General features: G+C 43.0%; 2 protein-coding genes across 3 annotated transcripts in view; one reads left to right on the top strand and one right to left on the bottom strand.

Moving 5' to 3' along the window:
* The first annotated feature begins 1,217 nt into the window (after positions 1 to 1,217).
* On the top strand, positions 1,218 to 17,440 carry C8H1orf146 (chromosome 8 C1orf146 homolog). The gene is given in 5 exon segments (XM_077825360.1): positions 1,218 to 1,422; positions 3,098 to 3,191; positions 4,726 to 4,894; positions 15,622 to 15,700; positions 17,306 to 17,440. Coding segments are annotated over 5 exon segments (561 nt in total). The 5' UTR covers positions 1,218 to 1,338.
* GLMN (glomulin, FKBP associated protein) overlaps positions 16,345 to 18,708 on the bottom strand; it is a 45,099-nt gene continuing 42,735 nt past the window's right edge. For both annotated transcript variants that reach the window (XM_077823953.1, XM_077823954.1), the window contains exon 19: positions 16,345 to 18,703. In XM_077823953.1, coding sequence (XP_077680079.1) covers positions 18,608 to 18,703 — 96 coding nt within the window. In that variant the 3' untranslated portion in view covers positions 16,345 to 18,607. The remainder of the gene's footprint in view (positions 18,704 to 18,708) is intronic.

Genomic DNA, 18,708 nt, shown 5'->3' with positions numbered 1-18,708 from the left:
TTCCTCTGCCTCCCCTTGGCAGAGCCCCGAGCTGGCTTTTGCTCAGACAGTGGGCCCACAGCAGTGTGGCAGTGCTGCACCGACTCAGCTGACGCCTCTGTACATGGCGTGCCAGCCAATCTCACGCTGCCTTAGACACCCAAGTCCCGCCTTCCGAGTGCCTTCCGACAAGCAAGGTGTTGGGGGGAGGGGTGGCTAGGAGGCCTCACAAGGGTCTGAGGTCTGCGCCTTGTCATGTTCTTTAAAACAGCAGACCTGAGGGTGGCCTCTAACTGGGAAAGGTAGAAACATCCCCAAAGGGAGCCTGATTCCAGTCCTCACATGGGACTGGGCTGAGCTTACCCACAGCTTTACAAAGCAGGCCTCACAACCCTCCTGTGAGGTAGAGCAACAGCCTCATCCCCTTTTCACAGGTGGGAGCTGAGGCACAGAGCGGTTCAGTGACTGGCAAAAGTGTCACAGCAGATCGATGGCAGAGCTAGGCTGGAGGATTCAGGGCTTCCTGATGCAGCTGCCTAGGCCCCTCAGCCTCCTCCCAGTAAAGTTACCCAGGGTGAAGAAGGCATGGTCTATTAAATGTGTCAGACCTAGACATACCTTTCAAAAATACAAATGCGAACAACAAGGAGAAGGGCTGTGGGTCAGCTCAGAAGCTTAATGACCTGCGCTGTGCCATGGAGGAGACCTGAGATAACACTTTCAAAAGCACCTATGTGAAAATGGCCCAAAATTGCAAAACTGCCTTTTGAAAATGGGATTTAGGTTCCTAAATAATGTAGGCACTTTTGAAAAATGTATCCACTGAATCATTTCATGATGGTCTCACTCCCTGTTGTCATGTGAAGGAAGCACATTTAGCCCTGCTGCACTCCCTGATGTGTAATTTATTTTATAAAACATCAGGAAATCCTAAATTCTAAGCCACGCTCTGCCAGTAATTCACTGGGACTTTTGCCAAGTCACTGAACCTCTCCATAGGTTTTGGGAGGAAATTGGATTGTTAGAAACACTGCTGACATGTTCCAAAGCAGAGTTCTCTTTAGTCCTTCTCACCTCAGCCATTTGAATGGTAGGACAGTTATAACAAAACGGTCATAGATGCAACAGATTCCTTTGGGAACAATATTTACAGTGTTTATTAACCACCACACTTGGGCAGATACAGAATATTTATATGACTTATAAGAACATTTCTCCAAAACAGTAATACAGTTTGATGAAAGTTATTACAGTTGTGTTCTCTTCAGTTGGTGGCTGACATTTCTGTTCTCTCCAAAAAGCTTAAAGAAAACTAGAGAGAGAGAAAGTTTTACCAGATATTTCACTGAAGAAGTATTAATGACCCCTGTGACAATGGCAGAAAGTGGTGGGCAGGAAAAGGCAAGATGGATCACAACTGTTATCATGAGTTCAGCTCTCCAGGTACTGTATACCAATTATTGGTGAACTGCATAGGCACTGGCTTTGGGGATGCTCTGAGGCTGGAGCACCCACTCACCAGCAGCCCCCCGATCAGCTCCTTCCCCTCCCCCCAGCACCTCCCACCCTCCGGCAGCCATGCCAATCAGTGCCTCCCGCCTGCCGTGATCAGTTGTTCCACAGGAAGTGCTGGAAGGGGAGGGGGAGAAGTAGGGTGACCAGATGTCCTGATTTTATAGGGACAGTCCCAATATTCAGGGCTTTTTCTGATATAGGTGCCTATTACCCCCCACACTTTGTCCTGATTTTTCACACTTGCTATCTGGTCACCCTAGGGAGAAGTGAGCGCAGGGCATGCATGGGGGAGGGGGCACAACAAAGTGAGAAGAAAGCGTGGCAGGGGTGGAACAGGGGCAGAGTGAGGGTAGGAGGAGTCAGGGAAGGGGTGGGGCCTTGGGGGAACGGGTGGAGCACCCCCCGACACATTAGAAAATTGGCACCTCTGGTCAACTAACATTGAACTGTCAAGTATTTCCAAGATTTTATTTTATTTTATGCAATGCTAAAGTATATAATAGATACAGGAAAATGTGTGTCACTTATCTGGTAAACCTGTTGCTACTGTAGACCTACCTTTTTCTTCATGTTTTTTCTTATTCTGCTATTTCCCTTCGTGTTTGGTACCAGTTTAGTACTCCTGCCACCTGCTGTTGTGAGTTAAATGTTTTCCTAACCCTTGTCTTTCTTGTTGCATGATTCTACTATATGGATATTTTTTTTCAGCTGATCAATGTAAGTCATTCCAGCAAGGATATTGTAGTCTTCTAGATTCCCCCCCTGAAGACTTTATCTCTTCCATCATACAGTATTAATACTTCGGATAAATTACAGTAATAAGTTAGGAGATTCAAATATGGGTGCACAATTTTTGGTTTAAATTCGGACTCTTGAGGAGACTGAAGTCTGATTTGAGCATGTTAAAGTCACAGTCCACAATGTGTGCGATTGTTTGAGATGTTTTTTTTCTAGACCACTAGAAAATTCAACCTGCAGGTTGAAAAATATGCACAAGTCCACCCCATTTTTCAGATGACATTGTTGCATAGTGTTGTCATCTTGCTTTCCTAAGCATTTTGTATTCTGCCATGAAGCTCCCGTGGTAAGGATGTTGTCCAGAGCAGTCTTTTCTGATCTATCTGTCCTTCAACTAAAATGCTGACATCCATATTGATTCATTCAAACCAGCCTACTTAATTGCAGGCAAATATCTAGTGCGTACATTTCTACTGTCTGAAAATCTTCCTTCTATGCATCATTTTTTAAAAACAAAGATTTGACTGTAAAACGTTGTTTGTGAAGTTTCCTTGTTTATTATGCAAGTGTTTCCTGTGACAAAATGAATGTAGACAGTCTGGTTATAATGGAAGAGGTAAAAAATTAGAGGATTGTCACCCCATTATTTCACATCTAAATCATTATTGCAGCTGTGAAAATATTTCATATTTTCATCAATTATGCAAAAGTTCAGTTAAAATGTTTAAAATCATTACTGCTACTGGAGTAAAAATATTTTCTAAACTAAGGTACTAAAGACCTTTTAACAGTCAGACTCTGTTTTAAGAGTCCAGTTGATATGATTGCAAGCACGTTTTAAAATACATTTTTTACATTTATTTAGAGTCATGAAGTTTCAGCATCTCTACAGAGTCAACACCACAGAGTTCGATATTCAGATTCGGTGGAAAATGGAGCCATGATTTTTTCTCTTTCTGGTACAGTAAATTGAATTGCAGCACATATTTCTTAAAGAACTCACCAGAAATTCTAACGGGGTATAGGAGCAGATCCTCTTGCAGTAGCACAGAGTAGACCTAAGAAACTGTACAAAAGCTACATTGCAGAAATGTCTTATAGTTTGGAATGGTGGATGTGAAAGTGCGATGGTATTTTCTTTTTCAAGAGGCCAACATAAGAGAAGAGTGGAAGTGAGGAGAAGAGGGGCTGTGGTTAGAAATCAGATACTAGTTATTGCATTAAAGTGCAGTTGTACTCTGAAAAGTGATTATATAAAATGTCATCTTACTTGACGGAACAGCTCCTTATGTGTACCTAATGACTTTTGTGATTTAAAAAAAAAATCTGCTGTTATTTAATCGTTAGCTTTACTGAAGCCATTCATCTAAGAGTGATTAAGTTGGATTCTATTCGTTCTGTGCATTAATCAAACAATTTACTGAATCCCAGTCACACCTGAGTGAATCTAGCTGAGACAATATCACTGCACAAACCTTTACTACGGGTGACAATGTGTGAAAAGAAAACCAGCTTCACCTTAATCTTCCAAGTCAAATTTTCTGAGCTGGCAGTTACAAAAAAAATGTGTCTCTGTAAAATTTGACCGATTTGACCAGGGAAATCACTGAGGCAACAAACGTGAAACCCCATATTACTATTTCTACCGTTGCTTTTCAGAGTAAAACAGCACTTTAAACAACTCAAATAAATTGGTTAGTCTCTAAGGTGCCACAAGTACTCCTTTTCTTTAAACAACTAAAGTGACACTTAGACAAAATAGTTCTGCTTATTCGGAATCTGAACCCTTTCTGTGCTATCAACATTGCATAAGGCATGAATAAGTTTCCAACGCACCTGTCTAACCTGAGCTGCTCTTTGCAGGTCCTCTATGTTGCTAAAAAGTCTCAGAAGTTTCCCTGTCTGAGGATGGTTCAACAAAGGGATTCTTTCAGTTGGCATGTTCAGTTTTGCATGTTCCTTTAGGCGCCCAATGGCACATCTGCCATTGCAGATGCTCTGTCTTTGTTCTTAAGCTGTTCCCCACATATTTCTAGCTTCTTTTCTGCATAATTTTAGAGATAAAGGTTTGTTGAAGTCTGACAAATCTTGGCAATTGTTATAACTTCATTCCATTTAATACCTAGAATTTGTCTGTATCTTTTGTGGATTTCAAGATTTCCCATCCACATGTTAATATGGAAATAACATTTAAGTAGAAAACTTGTAATTTGGTTTTAAGTTGTAGATTTTCAATGACCAAATATTAAGCTGGTGACTGCAGCTGCTGTCTTTCAATTTGTGACATTATTTCTTTCTGGCCATCCCCATTGGCTTGCACATTACTGCCAAGGTATGCGAATTGACTCACATTTTATATTCCTTTGCCTTCTAAAGTAATGCTTGAGTTGGGAGTTCTGCTTATTGATGACTTATTAGTAGTTAGAAGGCTAGACCTCATTACTAGCTTGAAGTAACAAACTGAGCTTGCATTGTAATCAATTTCTTCTCTAGGCATTGCATTTCTATTGGCAGACACACAAGACGTGTTTAAGACAGGAGGAGAACAGTTTTTAGACAGAACTGAGAAGTTCATAAACATTCATCGGAATAGTTTTTTGCTTTTGTCAGCTGCCTTGCATGGACCAAAAGAATGGGATTTAATGTTCAGGATTCAGAAAAGGTATGTCTTTAATTGGACCAGTATTTTTATTACTAAAGAATAATGAGATGTAATATTAATGAATATTTGCACAAAGGTCCTAGATTTTCAAAGGTCATGCCAAGCTGGACACTTGCCAGACTGCTGTGAGGTGATCAACTGCTGAATCCTCAGGTGTTTTAAGCCTCCAGAGTCTCAACAGAGCAAAGGCTCTGTCTTGGGGTTCCTAGGCACATGCTCAGGGTTCAGACCCTCTGTCTAGTATCCCCCTCCTGAGAGCTGCAGCCTCACAGCTCATTACCGAGTCCTTAAAAACAGTGCTAAGCAGGAACAGATTTACCATGAAACAAACTGTGTGGTGGCACGGGGCCCCCAATGACAGGGCCCCGCCCTCCCAAAGTGCAGGACAAATCTCACTTGACAACCTCCCTGAGTCCCGGCCAGTGGCGCAGAAGGGCTCAGGCAGGCAGGCTGCCTGCATGCTGTGGCCAGTGGCTCTGTGCACTACCCCTGCCCTGGGCAGCGCACGGAAACCTGCTGCCTTCCTCTCCCGACGGGGTGCACAGAGACATGCCAGCAACAGGGCTAAGGCGGCTCCCTGCCCGCTCTGCCTCCCACCCTCTGTGCCATGCTGCTCCCAGAAGCAGTAGGCATATCCCTGTGGCCCCTGGGAGGGCAGGGTGTCTCCACGTACTGCCCCTGCCCCGAGCGCCGACTCCACAGCTCCCATTGGCCTGGAACAGAAAGAATGAAAAATGGGGGTGGGGGGGAAGATAAGAGAGAATGTTCTTTTTCTTGGCTGAATCCCAAAGGCAGGGGGGAGAAAATGAAGCTGCGCACAGGGACCCACTAACTCTAAATCCACCACTGGTGCTAAGCCCTTAGATTTGCACCCAGAATTTAAATTCACCCCGTCCCAGAACTTTAGCCATGTGGGTCTCCTGGGCCTACAGTGTAACACACAAAACACAGACACTTTGCACAGGATTCTAACACCATTGCTTTTTACCTAATCACACAAAAAATACTCACCTCAGTACAAAAATAATAAACTGTACATGCATTTTCCGGTTTCCTCACTACTCCAGAGCACTGTTTGGGTTGGGGTCAGAGTTGTCAGGGGCAGCCAGAATCCTTCTGCTGAAATGCATGGCTTGCATTCTGAAACATGGACCCTTCTCTCACCTAGGCTAATCCATCCCCTTACTTTTGCCTGCATGTCTTCACCCGCTATGGTTTTTAAAGGCTGCCCTCAACACTTTGGCTTCTTCATCCTATATTTTGGAATTTTCCACTCTCCAAACGCCAGACACTGAAACCCTGCCCCTCTCCCCCCAAACTGGTGAGGGAAGTTGGAGAACTAGTTTCTCCTAGTATGCAGTAACTCCTTTGTTCTTCCCAGGTAAGACCTATTCAGATGCGGATAGTCCTTAACAATCTGCTCTTATCCTTGGTCTGGATACACAGACCTAGAGGCATTCCATGATACAGCAATTTTACATAGTAACAACTTCATAATATCAACCAGGAGTACTTGTGGCACCTTAGAGACTAACGAATTTATTTGAGCATGAGCTTTCGTGAGCTACAGCTCACTTCATCAGATGCATACCGTGGAAACTGCAGCAGACTCTATATATACACAGAGAATATGAAACAATACCTCCTCCCACCCCACTGTCCTGCTGGTAATAGCTTATCTAAAAGCCATTTCCAGCACAAATCCAGGTTTTCTCACCCTCCACCCCCCCACACAAATTCACTCTCCTGCTGGTGATAGCCCATCCAAAGTGACAACTCTTTACACAATGTGCATGATAATGAAGTTAGGCCATTTCCTGCACAAATCCAGGTTCTCTCACTCCCTCACCCCCCTCCAAAAACCCACCCCCATACACACACAAACTCACTCTCCTGCTGGTAATAGCTCATCCAAACTGGCCACTCTCCAAGTTTAAATCCAAGTTAAACCAGAACATCGGGGGGGGGGGGGGGGTAGGAAAAAACAAGAGGAAATAGGCTACCTTGCATAATGACTTAGCCACTCCCAGTCTCTATTTAAGCCTAAATTAATAGTATCCAATTTGCAAATGAATTCCAATTCAGCAGTTTCTCGCTGGAGTCTGGATTTGAAGTTTTTTTGTTTTAAGATAGCGACCTTCATGTCTGTGATTGCGTGACCAGAGAGATTGAAGTGTTCTCCGACTGGTTTATGAATGTTATAATTCTTGACATCTGATTTGTGTCCATTTATTCTTTTACGTAGAGACTGTCCAGTTTGACCAATGTACATGGCAGAGGGGCATTGCTGGCACATGATGGCATAAATCACATTGGTGGATGTGCAGGTGAACGAGCCTCTGATAGTGTGGCTGATGTTATTAGGCCCTGTGATGGTGTCCCCTGAATAGATATGTGGGCACAATTGGCAACGGGCTTTGTTGCAAGGATAAGTTCCTGGGTTAGTGGTTCTGTTGTGTGGTATGTGGTTGTTGGTGAGTATTTGCTTCAGGTTGCGGGGCTGTCTGTAGGCAAGGACTGGCCTGTCTCCCAAGATTTGTGAGAGTGTTGGGTCATCCTTTAGGATAGGTTGTAGATCCTTAATAATGCGTTGGAGGGGTTTTAGTTGGGGGCTGAAGGTGACGGCTAGTGGCGTTCTGTTATTTTCTTTGTTAGGCCTGTCCTGTAGTAGGTAACTTCTGGGAACTCTTCTGGCTCTATCAATCTGTTTCTTTACTTCCGCAGGTGGGTATTGTAGTTGTAAGAAAGCTTGACAGAGATCTTGTAGGTGTTTGTCTCTGTCTGAGGGGTTGGAGCAAATGCGGTTGTATCGCAGAGCTTGGCTGTAGACGATGGATCGTGTGGTGTGGTCAGGGTGAAAGCTGGAGGCATGCAGGTAGGAATAGCGGTCAGTAGGTTTCCGGTATAGGGTGGTGTTTATGTGACCATTGTTTATTAGCACTGTAGTGTCCAGGAAGTGTATCTCTTGTGTGGACTGGACCAGGCTGAGGTTGGTGGTGGGATGGAAATTGTTGAAATCATGGTGGAATTCCTCAAGGGCTTCTTTTCCATGGGTCCAGATGATGAAGATGTCATCAATATAGCGCAAGTAGAGTAGGGGCTTTAGGGGACGAGAGCTGAGGAAGCGTTGTTCTAAATCAGCCATAAAAATGTTGGCATACTGTGGGGCCATGCGGGTACCCATAGCAGTGCCGCTGATCTGAAGGTATACATTGTCCCCAAATGTGAAATAGTTATGGGTAAGGACAAAGTCACAAAGTTCAGCCACCAGGTTAGCCGTGACATTATCGGGGATAGTGTTCCTGACGGCTTGTAGTCCATCTTTGTGTGGAATGTTGGTGTAGAGGGCTTCTACATCCATAGTGGCCAGGATGGTGTTATCAGGAAGATCACCGATGGATTGAAGTTTCCTCAGGAAGTCAGTGGTGTCTCGAAGGGAACTCCTGGGCGCCCCATCATCTCAGGCATTGGCACCCTGACAGCAGGATTGTCTGGCTATGTAGACTCCCTCCTCAGGCCCTACGCTACCAGCACTCCCAGCTACCTTCGAGACACCACTGACTTCCTGAGGAAACTTCAATCCATCGGTGATCTTCCTGATAACACCATCCTGGCCACTATGGATGTAGAAGCCCTCTACACCAACATTCCACACAAAGATGGACTACAAGCCGTCAGGAACACTATCCCCGATAATGTCACGGCTAACCTGGTGGCTGAACTTTGTGACTTTGTCCTTACCCATAACTATTTCACATTTGGGGACAATGTATACCTTCAGATCAGCGGCACTGCTATGGGTACCCGCATGGCCCCACAGTATGCCAACATTTTTATGGCTGATTTAGAACAACGCTTCCTCAGCTCTCGTCCCCTAAAGCCCCTACTCTACTTGCGCTATATTGATGACATCTTCATCATCTGGACCCATGGAAAAGAAGCCCTTGAGGAATTCCACCATGATTTCAACAATTTCCATCCCACCACCAACCTCAGCCTGGTCCAGTCCACACAAGAGATACACTTCCTGGACACTACAGTGCTAATAAACAATGGTCACATAAACACCACCCTATACCGGAAACCTACTGACCGCTATTCCTACCTGCATGCCTCCAGCTTTCACCCTGACCACACCACACGATCCATCGTCTACAGCCAAGCTCTGCGATACAACCGCATTTGCTCCAACCCCTCAGACAGAGACAAACACCTACAAGATCTCTGTCAAGCTTTCTTACAACTACAATACCCACCTGCGGAAGTAAAGAAACAGATTGATAGAGCCAGAAGAGTTCCCAGAAGTTACCTACTACAGGACAGGCCTAACAAAGAAAATAACAGAACGCCACTAGCCGTCACCTTCAGCCCCCAACTAAAACCCCTCCAACGCATTATTAAGGATCTACAACCTATCCTAAAGGATGACCCAACACTCTCACAAATCTTGGGAGACAGGCCAGTCCTTGCCTACAGACAGCCCCGCAACCTGAAGCAAATACTCACCAACAACCACATACCACACAACAGAACCACTAACCCAGGAACTTATCCTTGCAACAAAGCCCGTTGCCAATTGTGCCCACATATCTATTCAGGGGACACCATCACAGGGCCTAATAACATCAGCCACACTATCAGAGGCTCGTTCACCTGCACATCCACCAATGTGATTTATGCCATCATGTGCCAGCAATGCCCCTCTGCCATGTACATTGGTCAAACTGGACAGTCTCTACGTAAAAGAATAAATGGACACAAATCAGATGTCAAGAATTATAACATTCATAAACCAGTCGGAGAACACTTCAATCTCTCTGGTCACGCAATCACAGACATGAAGGTCGCTATCTTAAAACAAAAAAACTTCAAATCCAGACTCCAGCGAGAAACTGCTGAATTGGAATTCATTTGCAAATTGGATACTATTAATTTAGGCTTAAATAGAGACTGGGAGTGGCTAAGTCATTATGCAAGGTAGCCTATTTCCTCTTGTTTTTTCCTACCCCCCCCCCCCCCCCGATGTTCTGGTTTAACTTGGATTTAAACTTGGAGAGTGGCCAGTTTGGATGAGCTATTACCAGCAGGAGAGTGAGTTTGTGTGTGTATGGGGGTGGGTTTTTGGAGGGGGGTGAGGGAGTGAGAGAACCTGGATTTGTGCAGGAAATGGCCTAACTTCATTATCATGCACATTGTGTAAAGAGTTGTCACTTTGGATGGGCTATCACCAGCAGGAGAGTGAATTTGTGTGGGGGGGTGGAGGGTGAGAAAACCTGGATTTGTGCTGGAAATGGCTTTTAGATAAGCTATTACCAGCAGGACAGTGGGGTGGGAGGAGGTATTGTTTCATATTCTCTGTGTATATATAGAGTCTGCTGCAGTTTCCACGGTATGCATCTGATGAAGTGAGCTGTAGCTCACGAAAGCTCATGCTCAAATAAATTCGTTAGTCTCTAAGGTGCCACAAGTACTCCTTTTCTTTCTGCGAATACAGACTAACACGGCTGTTACTCTGAAACCTGTCATTATGCAAGGCACTGCATTTAGCCGTATGGAGTGGAAATCTATCAACTGCATGAAAAAACTTGCACAGATACAGACAGACATCATCTTCCTTTCCAAATGCAAACAGATGGACATCGTACCAAAAGGACTGAAGGTAAAAAATCCATTACAATCTACATACCACACAGACTATGCTGACAGCTTGTGCCACACGCTCTCAAAGAAACTGCGGAATCACCTGATCAACATCCTCTACAGCAAACAGGGACAGATTAAGAATGAGCTCTCAAAAATGGATACTCTCATAAAAAACCAACCTTCCACACAAACTTCCTCGTGGCTGGATTTTACTAAAACTAGACAAGCCATTTACAACGCACACTTTGCTTCTCTACAAAAGAAAAAGGACACTAAACTTTCTAAACTACTACATGCTACAAGGGGCCACAGCAATGGTTCCCTCAACCCACCTAGCAATATTGTTAACCTATCCAACTATACTCTCAGCCCAGCAGAAGCAGCTGTTCTATCCCGGGGCCTCTCCTTCTGCCCCTCCACCCCTACGAACATGATACAGTTCTGTGGTGACCTAGAATCCTATTTTCGACGTCTCCGACTCAAGGAATATTTCCAAAATACCTCTGAACAACATACTAATCCACAGAGGTCTCCCTACCAACACTACAGAAAGAAGGATTCTAGGTGGACTCCTCCTGAAGGTCGAAACAGCAGACTGGACTTCTACATAGAGTGCTTCCGCCGACGTGCACGGGCTGAAATTGTGGAAAAGCAGCATCACTTGCCCCATAATCTCAGCCATGCGGAACGCAATGCCATCCACAGCCTCAGAAACAACTCTGACATCATAATCAAAAAGGCTGACAAAGGAGGTGCTGTTGTCATCATGAATAGGTCGGAATATGAACAAGAGGCTGCTCGGCAGCTCTCCAACACGAGTTTCTACAAGCCATTACCCTCTGATCCCACTGAGAGTTACCACAAGCAACTACAGCATTTGCTCAAGAAACTTCCTGAAAAAGCACAGGATCAAATCCGCACAGACACACCCCTGGAACCCCGACCTGGGATATTCTATCTACTACCCAAGATCCATAAACCTGGAACTCCTGGGCGCCCCATCATCTCAGGCATTGGCACCCTGACAGCAGGATTGTCTGGCTATGTAGACTCCCTCCTCAGGCCCTACGCTACCAGCACTCCCAGCTACCTTCGAGACACCACTGACTTCCTGAGGAAACTTCAATCCATCGGTGATCTTCCTGATAACACCATCCTGGCCACTATGGATGTAGAAGCCCTCTACACCAACATTCCACACAAAGATGGACTACAAGCCGTCAGGAACACTATCCCCGATAATGTCACGGCTAACCTGGTGGCTGAACTTTGTGACTTTGTCCTTACCCATAACTATTTCACATTTGGGGACAATGTATACCTTCAGATCAGCGGCACTGCTATGGGTACCCGCATGGCCCCACAGTATGCCAACATTTTTATGGCTGATTTAGAACAACGCTTCCTCAGCTCTCGTCCCCTAAAGCCCCTACTCTACTTGCGCTATATTGATGACATCTTCATCATCTGGACCCATGGAAAAGAAGCCCTTGAGGAATTCCACCATGATTTCAACAATTTCCATCCCACCACCAACCTCAGCCTGGTCCAGTCCACACAAGAGATACACTTCCTGGACACTACAGTGCTAATAAACAATGGTCACATAAACACCACCCTATACCGGAAACCTACTGACCGCTATTCCTACCTGCATGCCTCCAGCTTTCACCCTGACCACACCACACGATCCATCGTCTACAGCCAAGCTCTGCGATACAACCGCATTTGCTCCAACCCCTCAGACAGAGACAAACACCTACAAGATCTCTGTCAAGCTTTCTTACAACTACAATACCCACCTGCGGAAGTAAAGAAACAGATTGATAGAGCCAGAAGAGTTCCCAGAAGTTACCTACTACAGGACAGGCCTAACAAAGAAAATAACAGAACGCCACTAGCCGTCACCTTCAGCCCCCAACTAAAACCCCTCCAACGCATTATTAAGGATCTACAACCTATCCTAAAGGATGACCCAACACTCTCACAAATCTTGGGAGACAGGCCAGTCCTTGCCTACAGACAGCCCCGCAACCTGAAGCAAATACTCACCAACAACCACATACCACACAACAGAACCACTAACCCAGGAACTTATCCTTGCAACAAAGCCCGTTGCCAATTGTGCCCACATATCTATTCAGGGGACACCATCACAGGGCCTAATAACATCAGCCACACTATCAGAGGCTCGTTCACCTGCACATCCACCAATGTGATTTATGCCATCATGTGCCAGCAATGCCCCTCTGCCATGTACATTGGTCAAACTGGACAGTCTCTACGTAAAAGAATAAATGGACACAAATCAGATGTCAAGAATTATAACATTCATAAACCAGTCGGAGAACACTTCAATCTCTCTGGTCACGCAATCACAGACATGAAGGTCGCTATCTTAAAACAAAAAAACTTCAAATCCAGACTCCAGCGAGAAACTGCTGAATTGGAATTCATTTGCAAATTGGATACTATTAATTTAGGCTTAAATAGAGACTGGGAGTGGCTAAGTCATTATGCAAGGTAGCCTATTTCCTCTTGTTTTTTCCTACCCCCCCCCCCCCCCCCGATGTTCTGGTTTAACTTGGATTTAAACTTGGAGAGTGGCCAGTTTGGATGAGCTATTACCAGCAGGAGAGTGAGTTTGTGTGTGTATGGGGGTGGGTTTTTGGAGGGGGGTGAGGGAGTGAGAGAACCTGGATTTGTGCAGGAAATGGCCTAACTTCATTATCATGCACATTGTGTAAAGAGTTGTCACTTTGGATGGGCTATCACCAGCAGGAGAGTGAATTTGTGTGGGGGGGTGGAGGGTGAGAAAACCTGGATTTGTGCTGGAAATGGCTTTTAGATAAGCTATTACCAGCAGGACAGTGGGGTGGGAGGAGGTATTGTTTCATATTCTCTGTGTATATATAGAGTCTGCTGCAGTTTCCACGGTATGCATCTGATGAAGTGAGCTGTAGCTCACGAAAGCTCATGCTCAAATAAATTCGTTAGTCTCTAAGGTGCCACAAGTACTCCTTTTCTTTCTGCGAATACAGACTAACACGGCTGTTACTCTGAAACCTGTCATAATATCAACCAGAATTCATAAGTGCTGCAGACAGATTTCCCAAATTGTCACACAGGTGAATTTGATTTTGCTCATCTAGTGGAAAATTAGCCAGAGGCTAACGTTTGTAATGCTGGCTTGTCTTATTGTAAAAAATGTGCAAAACAGTGCTCTCAAAATCATTTTGACGTGTCAGTCAACTTGACAACATGGGACACGCTTGAAAGCATGACAAGTAACACTTTCTTCAATCACTTCAGTGCTACGTAATATATTTAGCGATTCTTTCTTTTTTCTAGGTTTGTAATACTGACTGGAAAATTTTGCTATTTTTCTTAAATTTTGAAAAAAACCAAAACTTTCCCGTAACAAGTCTTGTCTGCATGAAGAAATATTTAACAAATGTTTGTTCACTGGTTTGTAAAACTTCTTACCTGTAGTCACAAGAAGGAGGGTCACAGAAGCCATACGTATCTGAACAGTTGGCTACTTATTTGGATTAAACCTCTGATTATTCTAAAGCATTCTCATCCCGTGTCACCCTGATTTTTCACATGTAGGCCATGTCTACACTACTATTTATGTTGGCAACATTTATGTCACTCGGGGTGGGAAAAAGCACCCCCCTGAGCAACATAAAAGTGTGTTTTAAAGTGAAATTCTTATCAGGATTATCCTCTTGTTTTGGGTATATCTGACAGGTAGCACATTCTGTCTGGATAGTGCAGTAACAAGGTATGGGAGTTTAGATTTAAACCTATTCCTTAGTGTTTTCAAACACCTGACTGTAATCTACTACCATCCTCAACAAATCCACTTGCCTACTGGCATTTTGAGAGTGAAAACTAATTCTGCAACTGGCATGGCAGAGCTGTGCTTACAGTCTCAATCCTTCCTGAGCACACAATTGCTGAAGGAGCTTTATCTCAAGCAAAGTGGAATAGGGCTTGGGTCTCTGTCACTAAGCACTCCAGAGAAAGAAGGGAGCTTCTCTCCTGTAACAACACCTCATAAAATACAGGACCAGGAGATGCATGGGTGGGAGTGGGGGAGAGAAGAGAAGAGGGATGTAGGAATAGTGTCAACCTTCCATTTGCCTTAAAAACAAAACAAAACCCAAACTCTCTGCATGCACTGGTGGTGAGCGTAGGAGGTAGGATTGGAAAACTTCTTACTGATCATTTCCTTTCTGGTAGCAATGTCTCCCACAATTCTGGACATCTGGGCTGCTCTCCTCTCTGCAGCTCACAGAGGCAGATCAGTGTTTTGGTGCCACATGGTCTGGACACTCACCCTGTGCTTCTGCTTGCTGTCATATAAGTTATTCCCAAATTGTAAAACTTGCATAACATCGTTAACAAATGTTCCAGAGATAATGAAGTACTTATGTACATTAGACCAAGGAAGACAGTCATATGGTAACGATTCAACTTAATATCTGACCATTGACTCATGACCCCTACCAGGACAGGTAGAATTGTGGGAGATGCTGCTAGCAGGAAGAGAAGTATTGGTAAGAAATTTTCCATTCTGAAGCTCAGCATCTCCTACAATTCTGGATGTCTGGAAAGTAGTGAGATGTAGGAAGGGTTATGAAACAAAAGTATGGTAGGAAAGAAGTGCAGAGGAGCAAGCAGGGAGACGCTGCAGTGAAGGCTCAGGGACAGTTAAACCCCCCAGAGGTTAACTGACCCAGGGAGAAAGGAATGCTGAGGAGGGAGAACACTGTTCCCCAAGGCCCAATAAACTGGGTAGAAAAGTAAAAACAGAAGAAGGGCAGAAGGCAAAGAAACTGCAACTGTCTGCTGCTGTGAAGGCAATCTGGCAGCAAGCAGGAACAGAAGGGATATGGCCAGACCATGTGGTGCCATGAGATGCAGAGAGAGGACAGCAGCCCAGATGTTCAGAATTGTGGGAAATGCTCGGATGGAGAAATACTACTTGGATAATGTGAGAAGGGTTTTTCAGCCTTAAGCTGTCATGTACTGTAAATATATATTTTAAATGTAACTATGGTTATTCTGATGTGCAGATTCCTGGGCAGTAATTTACGTGTAATTCCAGTTCATAACACTGCTGAAATAGTTAAACTCATGCTAACTATAGCCAAGGTAAGTCTTGTGGTATATATTAACAAATATTACCCATGAAAGCTTTTTAAAAAAAATACATTAACCAACAAAAGCAATTAATTTTTTGTCCTTAACTGAGCTTGTAGCTTACTGTTACGTTGATCAGAGTCCTGACAATACCTACTGTTCTAATAACACAAGCCAAAGTCTGATGTTGTAGTTCAAATGTTTGTTTAAAACTATTATTAACAATAGCTTTAAAAGGTCTTATGAGCATGTATAAAGATGAATGACAGAGATCTAGGGCCTAATTCTGCTCTCACTTGCCATTGTAGATCAGGAGTGACTCCATTCATTGATTAATGTAAAACTAGCATGAAATCAAAATCAGGCTGTAAATATTCAAGATCTTCTTAAAGTAAATTACTACCCTAAAGACTATAGCAGCTTGGTGACTTCAATCAATTATGGATTTACTTGTATAAATCTACTCTATAGACTAACAACTACAACAGAGCCATTTGTGTTGTTTATATCTGTGAAACTGCCACACATCCTACATGCTTAAGTAAACATGAATTTTCTTTGAAAAGATGAATGCATATGCAGAAGCTATTTAATGATTTTTCTACAGAAATGTTGAGTCAACATTAATTATAATAGTATGAACAGCACTCCGATAAAGTACCAAAAATAAAAGGAACAGCAGCAAACCAGATATTAGTTTGCATTTTATCCTTTTCGTAAGTGGTCACTGTATACAAAATTAGCATTTACCAAGTTACAATAGTCTGGCATAAGATACTGCAATTATTTTCTATTCTAGAGTCTATAAAATAACTGTGGCATCTCATGTACTACAGTGTGACAACTATTAAATGTTGACATCTTAATAGTAACCACTGTACATCAGACCTCTAGCTTTTTGTGAAATCTGTTCTGCACCATATCCTAATTCAGTGTTAACTGCAAAGGTGTTAAATAAAATTAGGCCTACTGCTGATCCTACAAATTTGAAGCTCTCCTGCACTTGATCTTCACTAATGTCACAGTGACTTCAATGGGAGTTCCATGTAAGGGATGATGTCAGCACAAGGCCCAGGCCTATCTGTGGCCATTAAAATACAGTTCTAAATCTTAAGGCCAGAATCTGGCCCCTGCTGTGGTCAACTTGCACTAGTTTGCCAGTGCAAAGCAGCCTCAAACCAGTTGAATAAGCTACTTCAAGACTCCCCCATTTGGGGAACACCAGCTGGAGTACAACATGCGTAATGACTGCTGTTTCACTTCTCCCTGTCCCCAGTGCAGGAGGGGTGGCCAGGGAGCAACCATATTTAGCTAATCCTTAGCAGCTGTAACAACCCCTTGTGGGATGTTATCAGAATATGAACAAATCAGTCCCACAGCTGCTTTAAGTTGTGCTTCAGGATCAGCCTGGCACCCCAAGGTGGCTTACCCTGTTACCTTTGTTTCTCCCTCACCCCCAGACACCCAGTTGAGAGAATCTGGTCTCAGTCTCTTCGTAATTTCCAGTTGTACTATATTAAGAGTAAATGGTTCAGTATTTCTTTACCCAAACTATCTAATTCTCTTTTAATCAAAATATTTGTAAGTAGCGGCACATATTTCTTTTTTCCTTTTAAGATCACCTGCAAACCACAAATAGACAACATTCGCTACAGAATGCTAATGGCAAAAGCCCAGATCATAGACCAGAGTCCAGTTTGGAAAATGCTTCACAAGATCCAGTTGGATTGTAACTAACTTAGTAACAATTAGATTTATTCAAAACTTCTGGAGTTACATTTCTAAACAAAATACAAATGTTTTTCTTGTCTGTTCAAAAAAAATACAGCAACTATACAAAAAATGGTCAGTTTAAAAATATTTGTGTATATAATTAATGCATTAAATTAAAATTTACATAACATTTATTGTGATATTCAATGCTAGATAGTGTGAGTTATACCAAATTTGCTAACTTGGAGAAAAGTTAAGAGATTTTTTTTTAAAATCCTATGTATGTTTTGTTTTTACAATTTGGGCAATTTAAATAAAACAGCATTAAAAAGCAAGTACCTTAACTTTAGCTTGATTGCAAAGTGATCTGTTATTTTCCAAAACATTTAAACACCTCTTTGGGAGATTCTTCATAGTTAGGGAGGATAAGAATAATCAATGATCCTAGAGTAGATTCTCCCCCAAGTCCATATATTTTAGACCATATTATGAATTAACAATTTATGCACTGAATTGTATTCTTGTTTCTCTTTACAAAAAATATGTTTACTGTCTTGTTTATGTATATTACTTTTCACTGTGGAAAGTTCTAAAACTTATCCTGTTTTGTCCTGGAGGTGCTTTTTGAAGCCTGGCTTCCCCTTGTCCTCAAATCCCTATGCTCAGATCTCCAGTTTGGATAGTCCTTGTTTACAGTCAGTCTTTATTAATCTAGAAGTATGGTTAGCAATATTAACTGCAGTAATAATACCTAGTATTTACACATCTGTGGATCTCAAAACTTTCCAAACATTACTATTTGGTTCTAGGTAATGCAAACATAAGGCTATTTCTACACACCAAAAACATCCTCTCTTCTCCAAAGGTTAATAAAATATAATTATCTTATGCCAAGCAGATGCAAACACTAGCAAAACTGCAGCAAACTCAATGAGAGGGTAACTTGGGATATTTTGTTGTGATTAGTACATTGACTATCTCCATTAATCAGATTCTACAGTAAAGACACGTAATAAGACATGTAAAGAACAGCACTTGCAAATATTCTAGCAGCCTTTTATAAATAATTCTTCAACAGACTTGTTTAAAGCTTGATAACGTCTCTTTCAAGTAAAGTCATAATGACCAGTGTCTTAATGTACTGCAAGAGTTAAAAACCCACTAGGATTTACGACATCAAGTGCTTCATTTGACCCCCAATATTTGTTATGTTATGGTTTTTATTTTCACTTCGATGAGTTCTTCTACTCGGGCCAGAACACTTTCTATTAAATCAAATGTGAAAAGAGCTGAATGTAGAACCTGAA

Source organism: Eretmochelys imbricata, chromosome 8 (genome assembly GCF_965152235.1).
Source record: "Eretmochelys imbricata isolate rEreImb1 chromosome 8, rEreImb1.hap1, whole genome shotgun sequence".
NCBI classification, from domain to species: domain Eukaryota; kingdom Metazoa; phylum Chordata; order Testudines; family Cheloniidae; genus Eretmochelys; species Eretmochelys imbricata.
Note: the sequence above shows the minus strand (reverse complement) of the source record. Positions and strands in the feature narration are given on the sequence as shown.